This window comes from Castanea sativa, chromosome 6 (assembly GCF_040712315.1).
Source record: "Castanea sativa cultivar Marrone di Chiusa Pesio chromosome 6, ASM4071231v1".
In the NCBI taxonomy this organism is placed as follows: Eukaryota; Viridiplantae; Streptophyta; class Magnoliopsida; order Fagales; family Fagaceae; genus Castanea; species Castanea sativa.
The window spans coordinates 30,371,091-30,388,091 of NC_134018.1; the positions used below are offsets into that span (position 1 = coordinate 30,371,091).

Sequence of the window (17,001 nt, forward strand, 5' to 3'; positions counted from 1 at the left end):
ATAATTTTTCATTCATTCCAATTTAAGGTTTACACATTTTCTCTTTAAAATTTATAAGTGAATAAAGCAATTTGAAAATCAATAGAAGAGTGGTCTTGTTTTTTAGGCAATGTTTTAGACTGAGTTAGAGTTGTATTTTTATCAAATTGTTCTTTAGTTTTGTCTTGTCTCTACTTAAACATAGGAATATAGTGATATTTTTTAACAAAAAAAAAATGAGAATACCAAACTGGAAAAGCCCTTTAAATAATAGTATAGATATCCTAGAAAAAACTTAACCTGCTTGGACCTTTGTTTTTTTAAGGGTTCACTAAAGTTTGTCCAAACAAACACTAATGTGGCATTTTTGGGTGAGTTTTGAAATAAGTTAACACAACTATTGAAATACGTATCTCACCGTTGAAATAATTGCTTGGAAAATGGACGGGCACACAAATGTGGCCGTTTGGGTGACTTTTAAAGAATTTTCAAATTCATCCCTGGAAACAAGATTGGAATACAAATACTTTGTTTCTGTCAAGCTTCTAAGATCTCAGAGTATTATTTAGGCTCTTCCTATCTTATTCTCTTCGATTTCCTTTTCATTCAATTGTTCTGTAGCTAACTCCCTGATCGCATTAATGTGGAGGTGATACTTGAACAGTGATATACAGCCTTACAGCTACTTCCAAAGATTTCAGGAATGTGCTGATGGGACAAGGATCAAAGCAAGCAACTTTTCCTACACGTGGAGGGTGGAGATGAAGACAAAGAAGGGAATATAAGGAAGAAAGACACTATTATACGAGGATCATCTAGAAATCTGTCGAAAAAACACTGTAGCACTGAGAACTGTAATTATAATCAAGTCTAAAAGAAATATATTCAAGAGTTACTCTCCTCCGACTTTGCCGAGAAAAGATTTCTTTGCATAAAGCTTGTTTTTCTTTGCTTTCTTACCATCTTTAATCCATTGTGAGCGTTATTCAATTCATTGAAACCTAGTTTTTAGCCCACTCTCTATAAATTTATTGCGTTGGACTCTTTGGGTCTTAATCCTTTTATCTTTTGGGCTTAGGATTCAAAATCTGCCCTTACATATCTAATCTAGCCTTGTGCTATATAAGTAATCTAGTTGGGCCTGAGGCCCACAATGCTATACACGTTAACAACCCCCCTCAACCTCAAGGTGGATGTGAGACCAACTTGAGGTTGTCAACTAAATCACGAAAGCGTCCTTTAGGATGTGACTTGGTGAAGATGTCTACAAGTTAATCTTTGGAGGAGACGGAGGAGAGCTTGAGAACACCATGGACAAGATGATAACAGATAAAATGACAATCAATCTCAATATGTTTAGTCCGTTCATGGAATACATCATTGTGAGCAATATGAATGGCACTCTGATTATCACAATAAAGAGGAGTAGCAGAGTACGTAGACACACCTAAGTCCTTAAGAAGCCATCGTAACCAAAGGAGTTCAGATGTGGTATCAGCAAGGGCACAATATTCTGCTTCAGTACTGGAGCGGGCCACAAAGGTTTGTTTCTTACTTTGCCAGGAAATCAAGGAATAGCCAAGGAGAAAGCAATAGCCAGTGGTGGACCTGTGATCAGTGGGATCTCCTGCCTAATCAGCATCAGAGAATGCACGGAGTACAGAGGAGACTGAGCTGAGTAGAAAAGGCCATGAAAGAGAGTGCCCTTCAAATATTGAAGAATGTGCAGAACAACAGCATAGTGAGTCGATCGTGAAGCAGACAAATACTGGCTAACCTAATGAACAGCATAGGAAATGTCTGGATGAGTAACTGTGAGATAAACTAGGCTGCTAACCAAACGTCTGCAAAGATAAGGATTAGAAAATGGTTTCCCCCTCGAGGGAGTCAGATATACATTAAGCTCAACTGGAGTGTCAACAGTCTTGCTGTCAGTGAGTCCAGCTCGAGACAAAAGGTCAGAAGCATACTTGGCTTGAGTAATATAAAGACCATCTATGGAATGAGTAATTTCAAGACCCAAGAAATAGCTAAGGTGTCCAAGATCTTTAATCTCAAACTGCTGACTGAGAAAATCTTTGAGCTCTTGTATGCCACTAAGGTCATCATCAGTTATGATCATATCATTCACATAGAGGAGAAGTAAAATGGTGCCTTTATCAGTGCGACGAAGAAATAAGGCAGCATCATAAGGACTGGTAGTGTAACCAAAGCGAAAGATGGTAGAGCTGAACTTTGCAAACCAAGCTCATGGAGCTTGTTTAAGACCATACAATGCACGTCGAAGGCAACAAACCTTGTTTGATTCAACAGAGAGACCTGGAGGAGGTTGCATATAAACTTCTTCACTTAAATCCCCATTAAGAAAACAGCCATCTGAAAAATATCACATTTTCTAGTAGCAGCAACAACCAAGAGGGCACGAACAGATGAGATGCGAGCAACTAGAGCAAAGGTCTCTTCATAATCAATCCCATACACCTGTGTAAAACCTTTTGCAACAAGACGAGCCTTATAGCGCTCAATGGACCCATCAGAGCGAGTCTTAATCTTGTAAATCTACTTACAACCAACCACAGACTGTCCAGGAGGGAGAGTAACTAGATCCCAAGTATGGTTTTTGATTAATGCATCAAGTTCCTCTTTCATTGCAATCTGCCATAAAGGGTCAGTGGAGGCCTCACAATAGGTCTGAGGCTCGTGGAGTGTAGCAAGGGCAGTGTAACAATGATAAACAAGTAAATGTGTAGAAATGGATCTTACCCAGGTTGAGTGGCGAGGTGGAATGTCTTGTGGAGGATCTTCAGGCAGAGCAAGAGCAGGGGACCCAGGTTCAAGTTAGGGTAGCTCATCATCAACCTGTTCATCTTCAACCTGTCTAAAAGGAATATAAAAAATATCTGGAGGTTGGATAGAGAAATCCAAAGGAGGATCAAGAGTATTTGAAGAAGGAACATGAGACTCGTCTGGAACACTTCTAAAACAGAAGAGGTAGTTAGGGAAGAATGAAAGTGAGAGAGTTCAACAAACAGGCGGTGTTCCTAGAAGACAACATTACGAAAAATATGAATGTGATGAGACATAGGATCATAACACCAATACCCCTTTTGTGTTTCGCCATAACCAAGGAAACAGCAAAATCTAGACCGAGGCTCAAGTTTGTTGTGCTCATAAGGTTGAAGAAGAACAAAACAAGCAGATCCAAAGGAGCGAAGGTGATGATAGTCAGGGGGTGACCCAAAGAGGCGCTCATACGGAGTTTGATTATGGATGATAGTGCTTGGAATGTAGTTAATGGCATGTACAGCATGAAGAGAAGCTTCACTCCAAAATGGAGGAAGAACTTTGGTAGAAAGAAGAAGAGCACGAACAGTGTCAAGAATGTGACGAAGTTTTCGTTCAACTCGACCATTTTGCTGAGAGTTACCTGGACAAGTTAGATGATGTACAATGCCATAGAAGTGTAACAGAGCTTGAAAAGTATATTGAGTATATTCAAGAGCATTATCTGATCAAAAAATTTTGATACGTTTGGAGAATTGTGTTTCAACCATTTTTGCAAAATTACTGTATATTGACAAATTTTCAGAACGAGATTTCATAGGAAAGATCCAACTATAACGAGAATAATCATCAATAAAAACAACAAAATATCGAGATCCACCAATACTAGCAATAGGAGAAGGTTCCCAAATACCAGAATAAATTAACTAAAAAAATGCTATTAGAAATAGAATCACTATTATTAAAAGGTAAAACTGGCTGTTTTCCTAACTGGCATGAAGTACAATCAAAGTTGTCTTTGGACACAGAACCTAACAGACACTCAGAAGCTAACTGTTGTATCCGAGAAGATGGTGCATGACCAAGACGAGAATGCCAAAGTGCAAGAGAAGTAAGGAAGAAACCCCAGCCGCAGCAGCAGCAACAGCAACAGACACTAGAGCAACAGGTGGAAGATGAAGATTGTCCACGGGAAACATACGCCCAACTCTAGAACCGATCCCAAGCTCTTGTCTTGTCCTCGGATCCTGCACAATGCACCTAGAATAGTAAAAAATAAGGCAATATCCTAGTTCAGCTAATTGTCCCACAGAACACAAATTTTAGGATAGGTCAGATACATGGGAGACCCCAGGAACAGAGATGTTGGAGGTCGAAACAAAACCTAGACTATTCCCATGCATGGTGGAACCATCAGCTATATGAATAGAGGATGTGGTGCAGGGTCAAGTTTGGAGAATAAGGACTAGTGAGGTGTCATGTGATTGCAACAGGCAGAATCAAAAAACCAAGTTTGAGACTTACCGGGTAAAACTGAGAGAGCAGAGGAAAGAGATGCATTACCAGCCATACAACTAGCCTGAGCTATGATCTCCTGTAGTTTAGTGGGTAAGAGGTTGATAGTGGATCCAAAAGATTGGGACTCAGCTGAAATGGGAGGCATTGGCGGAGTAGACTTAGTATTAACAACTACAGCAGTAGATTTGTTGCGACGGTAACAAGTCTCAATAGTGTGGCCAGGACGTTTGCAATAGTTGCAGGTCTTTTTGTTATTCTGCTTGCGACGATGGCTAGAGCTAGAGGGATCACCTGATTGCTGAGATTGCTCTATGGGTGGAGCAGAAGGAGTAAAAGCCAGAATATTAAACTTATTCTGGACTTGAAGAGTTGCAAGGCGAGCTTCTTCTCTTACTAACTCGTTCACAGCAGTATCAAAAGAGGGAGGAGGACTGCGATTAAGAAGCTGACCTCGAATGGGCTCAAAGTCCTTGTGAAGTGACATCAGGAACTCATAGAGACGAAATTCATCTCTTACAGCAGCATATTGTTGAGCATCTTTTGAGCATGCCCAAGTTGGATCAGAAAGGTCAATTTGGTCCCAAATGAAGTGAAGCTTATCATAGTAGTCATTAATGGATTGCCCTGGTTCTTGCCTGAGTTGATGCAATCCAACCACTAACTGATATTTCATGGATCCGTGAGTAGTGGAGTATCTTTTGGCCAACATATCCCATGCTGATTTTGCATCATCAAAGCTGCCCAACAGATTGGAGATGAAGGGAATGGAAGTGTTTCGAATCCATGTGAGGATCATGTGATTGTGACCATCCCATTCAATTATGCGACTGAGGAAGGCAGTATCTTCTTCACTTGCCCTCTCCACAGGAATAGTGATTGCACCAGTACAATAATGTCAAAGCATGCGACCCTTAAGAAAACTGCACATAGCTGGAAACCAAGATAAGTAATTCTTATTCCCTTTCAATACAGTATTGATGGGGCGAGGAAGAAAAACTTCATTTTTATCCATTTAGAGACACAATATGCAAAAACAGATTGCAAAAATGAAATCTACGCGAAAAACTGAGTAAGGAGAACCTGGATTGCAAAAAGTCAACTCTGAAAAGTCAACGGTCAAAGTCAACACCGGTCAACGGTGGTGATGTCAGCAAGATGATGTGGCGCTAACGTTAACAGGTGACTGGGATGCTAACGTAAGCTAGGGCTGACGTGTACTAATGACATCAACAAGATGACGTCAGCCTGGATGTAATGACGGCGCATGGGGCGCGTGAACTGCTGCACAAATTCTTCAAGCGGTACGTGCGGTCTCCGATGGCTTCGAGGTTTCCACGAGCGTGTAGATCGGTGGAAGAGGATCGAAATGGTACCTTCTGGAAGTTGATCGGAGCAAGACTGGCAGCGGAACGGAAGGATGCAGTGGTCTTTGCAATGTGGAACTTCTCAACGGCGGCTGCTACAAGTCCGGAACCCGAGGACGATGTCTGGAAGACGTCGGAGGTTCAACGGCAAAAGGCTATGGCAGTTGCTGTGACGGCGAAAGCGATATTAAGGATGGAGTTACACAAATAAAGACAAAACTGCTAAGAAAAAGGTCAGAACAATGGCTCTGATACCATGTTAAAAATACTAAATGATTGTATTGTATTTCTCACGGAAACAATATACATGAGTGTCTTTATATAGGAGGCATATGAGTGCAGTACAAGTAAATACGAGTGTAGTACAAGAATGTATGTCTTACAAGTAATCTAGTTGGGCCTAAGGCCCACAATACTATACACGTTAACATAAACATTTGACCCAATATTCAATTTGATTAAATTCTATCTAGAAGCCTTTTCTTCTTGTTATAATTTTATTTTGCCGATGAAGTAAAGCAATCCATAATCATAAGGTTAGAATGTCTTCAATTAAGTTTTATATTAACTAGGAACTTGCTTGTGGACATTTTACTTGGTGTTTTTTGTTTTTGTTTTAAATGTCGTGTTCATCTATGTTAGTCTTGATCTCATTTCAAATATTTCATTTGGTAGTCAGCATACAGAATAATCTTTTAATTGTGTTTCTTAAAGTGGGGAAAGTGCAGTTGGGAAAATTGAGATGGCTAAAATTGCAATGCAATACTTGACTGCTCTTGGTGGTGGCAGTTGTGGAATAGAGTCTAAAATCCTTCAGAAAAATTATATACTGGAAGCATTTGGGAATGCAAAAACATCGAGGAATGACAACTCTAGCCGATTGTGAGTTTTATTTTTTTTCTTCATTGTGGAAGGGTCTCCTAGGTTTATCATGGTTTATAGCTGAAAATTTTTGTTGGGAGATGACTGTTAAAGTTTTGCAATGATAATTAATGACTACCCTCTGTTTTCACAATTTAGATAGGAGAAGAGTTATACAACTTGGTTTAATTGTTTAAATATGTTGATTATGTTATGATTTGTGCAGGGGACGTTGATTGAGGGCGAGAGGTCATACCATGTATTTTACCAACTTTGTGCTAGTGCTTCATCAATTCTTAAAGGTAGGACTTACATTTTTAATCATTCCACTCAAGTATCACATTCTTTCACTTGGTTGTTATCCACTCTTGACTAATATAGCTATATACATTGTATCATTCTAGTAAAGTCCCTGAACCTTTTTCCTGCTTTTATGTATTATTTTGTGCATGAGAAATTTCAATTGGATCGAGGCCTGCACCACCTCATTTAGTCAGCCCACAAATATGTCCTTTCCTGCTATAGAAATGGTGGAGCTCATTTGGGACTCCTCTTCTGAAGTGGCGTACGTCTACAATATAGTGCCTTCCCAGCTATAAAACAGAAGGGTGTTACTTCATGCTGGAAGTGCAGATATATTACTTCAAACTGCTTGTTGGTTAGCTAATATATGCAATGTCACTACTTATCCAAAAAAATATGGCAGTCACCTAGGCTTCTCTGATGAGACTTCCCTAGTCAAATTTCAATTAGATCTGCCTCTAGAGGGGCTAAGGCTTGTGATGCAGAGGGAAAATGAGAGTTTTAAGAAGACAGTTAGAGGGACCCAAATTCTTTCTAGTTTTTTTGGATTGTTATAACCTTTGAAGTGTTTGCATTATTCTTAGTTAATCGAATCAACTATAGTTGCTTTTTAGCCTGATAACATTTGACTGGTTGCAGATTTATGTGTAGTTTTGTTGCATGTTACGCAGATAGTTTTCTTGCTCTCTTTCTTTTATTGTCTCTCATACACTCCATTGTTGACTTGTCTTTTTATCAATTTGTATATTTACTTATAATTCTTGTGTACTAATGCAGGACACAACAACTATTGGAAACTGATGACTTGATAGATAAATGACGTTCAGTATCCATTTCTTACTCAATTCTTTTGACATGCTGGTATATGTGATAAGTCTGATAATTCTCCACGTGTTGTTATAGAGTTACTGTATCAATCTTTTTAGATGATTATTTACTTATATGTTATGCTACTGTATCAATCTTGAAAAAAGTGGGTCAAATCCGTTACAGAGTTACTTTATTTGAATATCAATGTCAAGAGTAATTTAGTAATCTTATAGATTTTGGTTGTCTAGTTTCATATTTAGTTGTTTATAATGGATTTCTGTAAACTTCCATTTACTACAACAACAAAAAAAAAAAAAAAAACTTGGTTAGTTTTGACCTACTTTTTTCAAGAATTCATATTATGAAACTATAGATTTTCTCCCTTCTAAACCACTTGTCACATTTTTTTGGATATGGCTACAACCTGGAACCTGCAACCACATTACCCCTATTGTTTCTTAGTTTAGTTGATAAACTTCTTTGTCTTCATATTGAAATAGTTGAGATCGAATTCTACATATTAAGGGTTTATGAAGAGGTGGAACATTGTTTTTTATGTTGAAATTTGTTGAAGTTGGCTCATATTTGATTCTAAACCATTAGTCAAAGAGCCTCATGAGATGCAGCACAGAGCAGGGCTATTTTGGGGGTTTGTATTGGGTAGGTAGGGGTAACTGTTGTAAATTGTAACCCTAAATTTAGGTATAGAGTGTGCGTTTGGCATTGGCTTAAGAAACTAGCTTTTTATTTATTTTACTATTTAGCTTATTTTTTGTACTATTCATGAGTCTCATTATACTATTTTAATTACCTTTTTAGCTTTACCTACAGTACTTTCAATAAAAAATTTCCAATTTCAACTAAAGCTCTGTTTGTGTAGTGAGCATTTGCATCAGCGTTTAGAGTAGTTGCATTTTTTGGCTTTTTTTTTTTTTAAAGTCCAGCGCCTAGTTCACTGTTCATGGGACATGAACAGTGCAATCAAGCCAATGAACAGTAAATCATTAATGAATAATAATCAAATTTTTTTTTTATTGTTTTTAGTTTTCAGCAAAATAAGCAGTATCCAAACGCACACTAAATAAGCTGTTCCTAAGTGGCCGTTTGGTTGGAGGGGTGGAAAAGTGGGAGGATAGAAAAGATTTTAATTTCTCTCCCTTTTGTTTGGTTGGGAGTGGAAAAATGGAGGGATGAAAAAAAATGAATTTGTATAAATTTACTCATACACCCTTATTAAAAAATGATGACCAATTAAAACAAAAAAGTGAAACAATTATTATTATTATTATTATTATATATATATATATATATATATAAGCAATCACCCAATTTATTAAAAAAAAAACATGTTCCAAAAAAAATCATATCGAGTTAAACAGGAAAAAAAAACAAACAAAACAAAACAACCATCACACAAGGAAAAAAAAAAGCAACATCCAAGAAAGAAAAGAAAAAAAAAATTGTTAACGTGCCTACCCACAGCCACAACCCCAGGAAATCAAGAAAAATAATTAAAAAAAAAAAAAAAAAGCAAGTCCAGTCATCCAAGAAAGAAAAGAAAAAAAAAAGAAAGGAAAGAAAGAAAAAGAAGAGAGAGGCAACATGGCCAGCAATAATAAAACAAGGAAAAAAAAAGAAATTGGACATGGGCATTTTTGTCTATTAAGCAGCCTCATTTTTTCTCTTTAGTTTTCTCTCTATTTTGGAGAGAAAACTTTTTTGTGGACCCAAGGAGAAAATACGTGAGCCCCACCATTTATTTTCATTCCTTTCGACCTATCCAAACACACTCAAAAAAGTTTTCCTTCCTATTTTCTCTCCAAAGTTTTTTATCCACTCTATTTCACTTCCAAACAAACCCACCCTAAATGACTAATTGTCATTTGCCACTCGATCATGTAAATGTAGTCACTTGGAGAGAAAACTTTTTTGTGGACCCAGGGAGAAAATACATAAGCCCCACCATTTATTTTCCTTCCTTTCCACCCATCCAAACACACTCAAAAAAGTTTTCCTTCTCATTTTCTCTTCAAAGTTTTTTATCCACTCTATTTCACTTCCAAACAAACCCACCCTAAATGATTGATTGTCATTTGCCACTCGATCATGCAAATGTAGTCACTTGGAGAGAAAACTTTTTTGTGGACCCAGGGAGAAAATACATAAGCCCCACCATTTATTTTCCTTCCTTTCCACCCATCCAAACACACTCAAAAAAGTTTTCATTCCCATTTTCTCTTCAAAGTTTTTTATCCACTCTATTTCACTTCCAAATAAACCCACCGTTAATGACTGATTGTCATTTGCCACTCAATCATGCAGATGTAGTCACTTAGTCACTTAATTACACTTTCAAACCGCGTAAAATCTCTAGATTGTTTTTTTCTCCTTTTTATTTCACATTGATTTTTTTCCAAGTATCACAAGCTCCAAATAATGATAAGGTGAGGGATATAAGTTAAAGATTATTTTAATTCCAACATAAAATTTGACCTCGACTTACCCCATTCCAAAAGAGGGAAAAAATAAAAACAGTTGGAGTGGAAGCATTTACCTACAAAATTTTCAAGCCTGGAAATCATTTGTTGGGGTTCAAAGGTGGCCCAGACAGCTAACTTTTGACCCACTTGGCCCACATTTCCCAAGACCTAAAACAAAAGAATGCATCTATTGACCCAGCTCAGCTAACTGTATGTTTATTAGGCCCACACTGCCAAGGCCCGACCAAGAAAATTGCGCGTTGAATGTTCATAGCAGACCAGAGCGAAGTGAGGCACACCACCCCCCCCCCCCAAAAAAAGAGAAAAAAAAAAGAAAAAAGGGAAAGATACGATTTTAGTCCGTAGGGTCACTGTTATTATTTTTAACTCCAGTCAATTTGATTTTTATCATCAATTTATTGACACAAATTAATTTCGATTTAAAAATAACATGGACCAAATCAATTTGATTTTTACGAAAATGTTGAAACTAAATTTAACAGTAAAATATAAGACCAAAATGGTATTTTTGTTATAAAAATAAAATAAATAAATAAATAAAAAAGAAAAAAGAAACGCGTTATTGTACTCACTGAAAGTTGAAACAATAATCAGCATGCACTAATTTCGCCGTCTTCTAGATGGTCTACCATGCACTAATTAATTTGAGAAACTTCTTAGTTCTTATAATTTAGATAGGCTTCGATGCGCATTAATTTTTATAGGGCAACTCAATTTAAATGAATTGCAATTATGCCAAATATTTCAATCAGTCATATTTATTAGATTATTTCTCAATCAATTATAAATTCTGAGAATGATATCCTACCATAAATATTTTAAATGTTCCCAATTAAAGCATTAATAATTTGGTGGGTAAGCTTTCCTAGAATTGGTATAGATTTATATCAATTAATTTACACCACAGAATGACTCAATTCCCGCATCTTCAATTACTAAGAGGGTGTTTGGTATCAGTATTTAAATAACAGTTTATAGTGTCTAAACACTGAAATACATATTTCCACAACATTTTTTAACCAAACATATTTCCACAATACTTAAACAACAATTTTAGAAATTTCTAGCCAGACAAGCCCTAAAATTTCCCCCACAGGTTTAAACCATTTACAGTTTTTGTGAATGAAATTACAACTATGGCTTAGTCTTTTTTTCTCTTTTGTTTTTATACTTAGTGCCCGTTTGTTTGCACTTTCAGATGGCAAAAAGCATTTTTTACTTCAAAGTTCAAAATGCTAGGTGTTTGATGGATATTAAAAAGTTGCTTTAGCAAGAAATTTGTTTTTTAAAAAAGTGCAAGACCTCCAAAAAACCAAAGGACCTTCGGCCAGCTTTTGCAAAAAAGCCACTTCAACTTTCAGGAATTGTTAGTTCAATTACTAAATTGCCCACTTGTTTTATTAAAAACTCAATTTTACTCTTTGAAACCCCTTCAGACCATCATGCCATAACAGATAACATCATATTTAATAAGATAAAAACATTATTAAAATAATGATATTGATATTATTAAAAATAGATAACATTATTAAATAGAAAACATGCTTGGTTCAAAATTTTTAGAATAACAAATAATTGATAATAAAAAAAACTAACATTATTAAAATAATACCAATAATAGTAATAGTAATAACAAATAATTATGACAATAATATATTTATTATTATTATTATTAAGTAGTTTTTTTTTTTGAGTAAGTATTATAAGTAGTTGATTTAAAAATGAAATAAACTCCCTTATATATACATTATTTTTTTTTTTTTTTGTAATTTTCCGCTCAAACACTCAATTTTTTCAAAAAACACTTTTTAACAGTTTTTATCAAACACTTAGCTTTTTTCAAAAAACCCAATTTCATACTGCACTTTTTGAAAACTCTATTTTTTCAATAAACCTAGTTTCAAAAAACTGAACCAAACTCATCCTAATAAAAATTTACTAAACAGCCATAATCAAATCTATGACTCAATGCTACCCTTCAAAAATTATTGTTTTTTGTATCACTAACTCTCTTTCACAATTTGTTGAGATGGTGGAATGCAATTAGTAAATATCATTTTTACTAAGACTACAACTGATATTGTGTTTTTTACTGTATATCACAATATTTCATATTAATAATTGTGAAAAATGTAAAGTTTGCATTTGTCATTTTTTTTCTAATCATTTCAAGATGGAAAAACAAATTAAAAAGTTAAAGCTCTTCAAAAGTTTTGTTTATTTGAGAAATTCCATATTCTTAAAGAGTTGCCTAAAACATTTTCCAACTCCTAAAAAAGAGGAAAACAAATGGGTTGCAAGTAATTTTTGTTTCGCAATAAAAAGCTGTAAAGTACGCTAAAGCGCCATCAAACCGGGAATAGGATTCTTTATAGCAATTTTATAGCTGTTTAGGACCACCCATACATGTAGATTGCAGACTCAACTTGTAGTTAACATTTCTCCATTTTTTTCTGGAGTTATCACAGAAAATAAAGTGTCAATTGTTCCAAAAGGGTAATATTATGTGCTATGTATTTTTTCTTTGTTCCTGTTCTTAATTCTTTTTCAGTGCATAATGAATTAATGATTTAGCAAAGCTGCGGTCCCGTTTGGTATAGTAATTTTTACACACTCCCATGTGTATTTAAAAAAATATAGGAATAACAAAAATACGAATAACAACGTTATTAGAAAGAAAATTACTAAACAACCCCACATGTCGTGAAATAGAAGTAAAGCTCGGGCCAAATCAAGGCCCATTTCACCCTAGTGTCTCTCTCTCTCACACTCAAGTCCCAATCCCACAAGCAAGTCCACAACCCAAGGTCCCTCTTCTCTCTCTCTCTCTCTCTCTCTCGCGCTACCTTCGCTTTTCTCCATCATCTTCCTGTCAAACTCAAAGAGTCACCACTACTCTCTCTTTTCCCCCAAAGCAACCAAATCTCTCTTCTTTTCTCCCACATGTATTCACATCCACTACCATTGGAGCTCCACCCAAACTCACCCAAATGAATCCCACAACTCCATCACCACCTTCCTCCTCTTCTTCTTCTTCTTCTTCCTCTTCATCACCACAGACACTTCTCGACCTAATCACCAAACTCCTTTCCCTCCTCCTTCTCTCCTCTCTTTCCGTCCAATCCTTCACTGGCCGATGGCAAGTCCTCCACTCCAAACTCACTGCCCTCCGCTCCTCCCTTTCCTCCCTCTCCTCTTCCCCTCACTGGTCCGATAACCCTCTCCTCCTTTCCCTCCTCCCTTCTCTCCACTCTACTCTCCATCGCCTCTCTTCCCTCTCCCACCAATGTTCTCTCCCTTCCTTCTCCGGAGGAAAACTCCTCATGCAAAGCGACCTGGACATGGCTTCCTCTTCTCTCTCCAACTCCCTTTACGACCTCGACTTACTCCTCCGATCTGGGGTCCTCCACCACTCCAACGCCATCGTTCTCTCTCACCCAGGTCCTTCCTCTACTAAAGAAGACTTGGGTTTCTTCGTCAGAGACCTTTTCACTCGCTTGCAAATCGGAGGGATCGAGTTCAAGAAAAAAGCTTTGGAGTCCTTGCTTCAACTCCTCACCCAAGATGATGAAAAATCAAAATCCGCCACTTTGGTTGCTAAAGAAGGAAACGTTGCTTATCTAATTCACTTGCTGGATTTCAACAACGACAATCTCATCCGAGAACACGCTACCACCGCCGTATCGGTCCTCGCCTCGGCAAACGACGAGTCGCGCAAGGCTGTGTTCGAAGAAGGGGGTCTAGGGCCTTTGTTAAGGATCCTTGAAACTGGGTCAATGTCTTTAAAGGAAAAAGCTTCGGCTGCTGTGGAAGCCATCACTGCCGATGCCGAAAACGCGTGGGCTATTTCCGCATACGGCGGCGTTTCGATCCTGATCGAGGCATGTCGATCTGGGTCGACAGTCACGCAAGCACACGCAGTGGGTGCTATTAGGAACGTTGCCAATGTGGAAGAGATCAAGAACAGTTTAGCAGAGGAAGGAGCTGTGACTGTTCTGATTCAAGTATTAATCTCAGGCACAAGCTCAGCTCAAGAAAAGGCGGCGCATTGTATAGCAATATTAGCTTCTTCTGGTGAGTATTTTCGTGCTTTGATAATAAGAGAACGTGGGTTACAAAGGTTACTGCATTTGATTCAAGATTCTTCTAGTTCCGACACACTGGAACATGTTGTGAGAACAATAAGCTGTCTTTCTACATTGGATTCGATTTCTCGGATTTTATCATCATCAACAACATTTATAGTACAATTAGGCGAGCTTATCAAACATGGGAATCTTATTCTACAGCAAATCTCTGCGTCTTTGCTTGCTACTCTATCGATCAGTGATGGTAACAAGCGGGCCATTGGTGGTTGTATGGGGTCGTTGGTGAAGCTAATGGAGTCACCGAAGCCGGTGGGGCTACAAGAGTCAGCGGCGGAGGCGTTGGTGTCGCTTTTGACCGTCAGATCAAATAGGAAAGAGTTGGTGAGGGACGAGAAGAGTGTTATGAGGCTTATGCAGATGTTGGACCCTAAGAATGAGCTGGTTTGTAAAAAGTTTCCGGTGATGGTGGTGGCGGCGGTGCTCAGTGGAGGAAGCCAGGGGTGCAGGAAGAGACTGGTGGCCGCTGGGGCTCAAAATCACTTGCAGAGGCTGGCGGAGATGGAGGTCGCCGGGGCCAAGAAAGCCTTGCAGAAACTCTCCGGGAATAGGCTCAAGACCATTTTCAGCAGGACTTGGAGGGAATAATTAACAAAGAAACTAACCCCCCGCCAAGAAAGGTACGTTTTCTCTAGGGTATAATAGGCATTTCGTTTCGTTCTTTTTAGTTAGGTTTTGAGGCTTATGAGTTGTGATTGTGAAGTCCCAATTAATCTTTCTCACTCAGTTTCTTTTCTTTGCATTGATAAAATGATAACCACCCCTGGGTTGCCAAGTTTGGGGAAGGGTAAAAGGGGGTTTTGAAATATTATAGTTTGTCTTTGACTTGAGACTGTTGGTCGTGGGTTAGACTTGAGCAAATCCATCCAATCGGATAGGGCCAAGTGTGCATTCATTGCATGCTCATGCTGGCTTCTGTACTTGTTGGTAGGCGCGTCGGATAGGGCCAAGTGTGCATTCATTGCATGCTCATGCTGGCTTCTGTACTTGTTGGTAGGCGCGTGAAGAGGTTTACTCCTTTTTGAGCCCTTTTTTGGCTTTAGGTAGTGGTGAAAAGACTATTATACCCCCTTATATTGTACATTGGGGATTCACACCAAAAGTGGGTCCGCTTGTCTGCTTTGTTTGTGTCTGTCTGTCTGTCTATAATCTATGTATACAAGATGAGAACGAGAAAATGAGATTTTTTTTTTTAAATTTTTATCATCATCGTCCATTTCCACAGTTTAACTTCTGCTACGTGGATCTTCTGTCTGTGCTTTTTGTGCTGACGTGGAGAGCCTTGAATTGAATTGAGGAATCTTGGTAATTCTGTCGCTCACAATAATTTTGATAAACTAGGACAATTTGATTCCAGCAGCAATTGCTAAGGTTTGGTGTCTGTGTCTGTGTCTGTGTCTGACTGAATAAAACTGTAAAACTCTGAGGCCTCTGAGCTCTGAATGGGTCAGTCACTCATTGTAAATTACTACAGCCAACCACCAGTCATCCATCCATCCATCTACACCGTCAATTGACATTGATGCGTGTAAACTGTTGACCCTTTGGTTTCATTGTAGGGCAAACAAAGTGGCAGACCATTGACTTAATTAATTACATGTGACTTGTATAATCATAATTTCTATTATTATTATTTATTATTGTTTGTTTGCTTTTTCCTAACATTATTTTTTTTATTTAATACATTAATAAAACAGGAGGAGTCTATTTGGATTTTTCTAACCGTCGAAGAATGAGAAACATGGTCGTGGACACTGGACGAGCAGCAAACAAACACACACTTCGTATACTCCAACTTCTCTTTTTTTACCTTAATATTATAAAAGTAATTATAATATATCATCGTAAAAAAAAAAAATACTTATCCTAATATTATATGACCCAAAAAAAAGGCATGGATGCGGTTTTTAGGGAGTATCCTTGTAACTTGTTGGCTTTTTTCTTCTATATTTATTTTAATCTTATTAATTGATTCACCCCATGAAGTTGTAAGAGAGGATATGATGATTGTTACTTTTTTTTTTCTTAGTTATGTTTGATAATGTACATCCAAGAGGGTCTTATTTTAATTGTAATGGACATTGGATTTAGTTAGAAAGAGTGCAACTGTTTCTTTGTGTGCTTTTTGACTAGCATTAGGATTGAATTGTTGTGATGTAATCTGATCCCTATGATTCTTATCTGTCTGGTTTGTTTGCTTTGATGCGGGCAATGGGACTTAGAGGGTGATGATGATTATGATAGTGATGGTGAAATATTGATATAGACGTGGCTTGCTTCTTCATTGAGGGTATGTATAATAACCCATGATGCGTAACCTATTGCACCTAGCAAATGCCAAAGCTTTACGAGGTAGGTATACGTGTGTTTAAAAAGTTTTTTTTTGAAAATACGTAGTTGATGTTAAAAACCTAAAAATTATTGTTTGAAAATATGTATCCAATACCTTTTAGATTTTGCTGCCTTTTTTTTTTTTTTTTTTTTCCTCTCTTTTTAAGTGGGCAATGGGAATCAATGGCAATGATGGAAATCTTTTGTGTTTGTAACACTGAGTTGGCCCTTTCATCAAATCTGAGAGATCATTGTGACCGGGTCCCTCATCTGATGCTTGTTCAGTATGTATGATGATCAAAGAAGCTGAAGGCCACTTAACTTTACGTTCACACCAATCAAATCCCAGTCCCCAATTGCTACCTGCTCGAGCTTCACAATCAATGATAACGCATAACAACTACT

General features: G+C 37.5%; 1 protein-coding gene across 1 annotated transcript; it reads left to right on the top strand.

The window, feature by feature from the left end:
• The first annotated feature begins 12,861 nt into the window (after positions 1–12,861).
• Positions 12,862–16,388, top strand: LOC142640787 (uncharacterized). The gene is made up of 2 exons (XM_075815045.1): positions 12,862–14,885; positions 15,963–16,388. The coding sequence occupies exon 1, from the start codon at positions 13,111–13,113 to the stop codon at positions 14,851–14,853; it is 1,743 nt and encodes a 580-aa protein (XP_075671160.1). The 5' UTR covers positions 12,862–13,110; the 3' UTR covers positions 14,854–14,885; positions 15,963–16,388.
• The last annotated feature ends 613 nt before the right edge of the window (positions 16,389–17,001 follow it).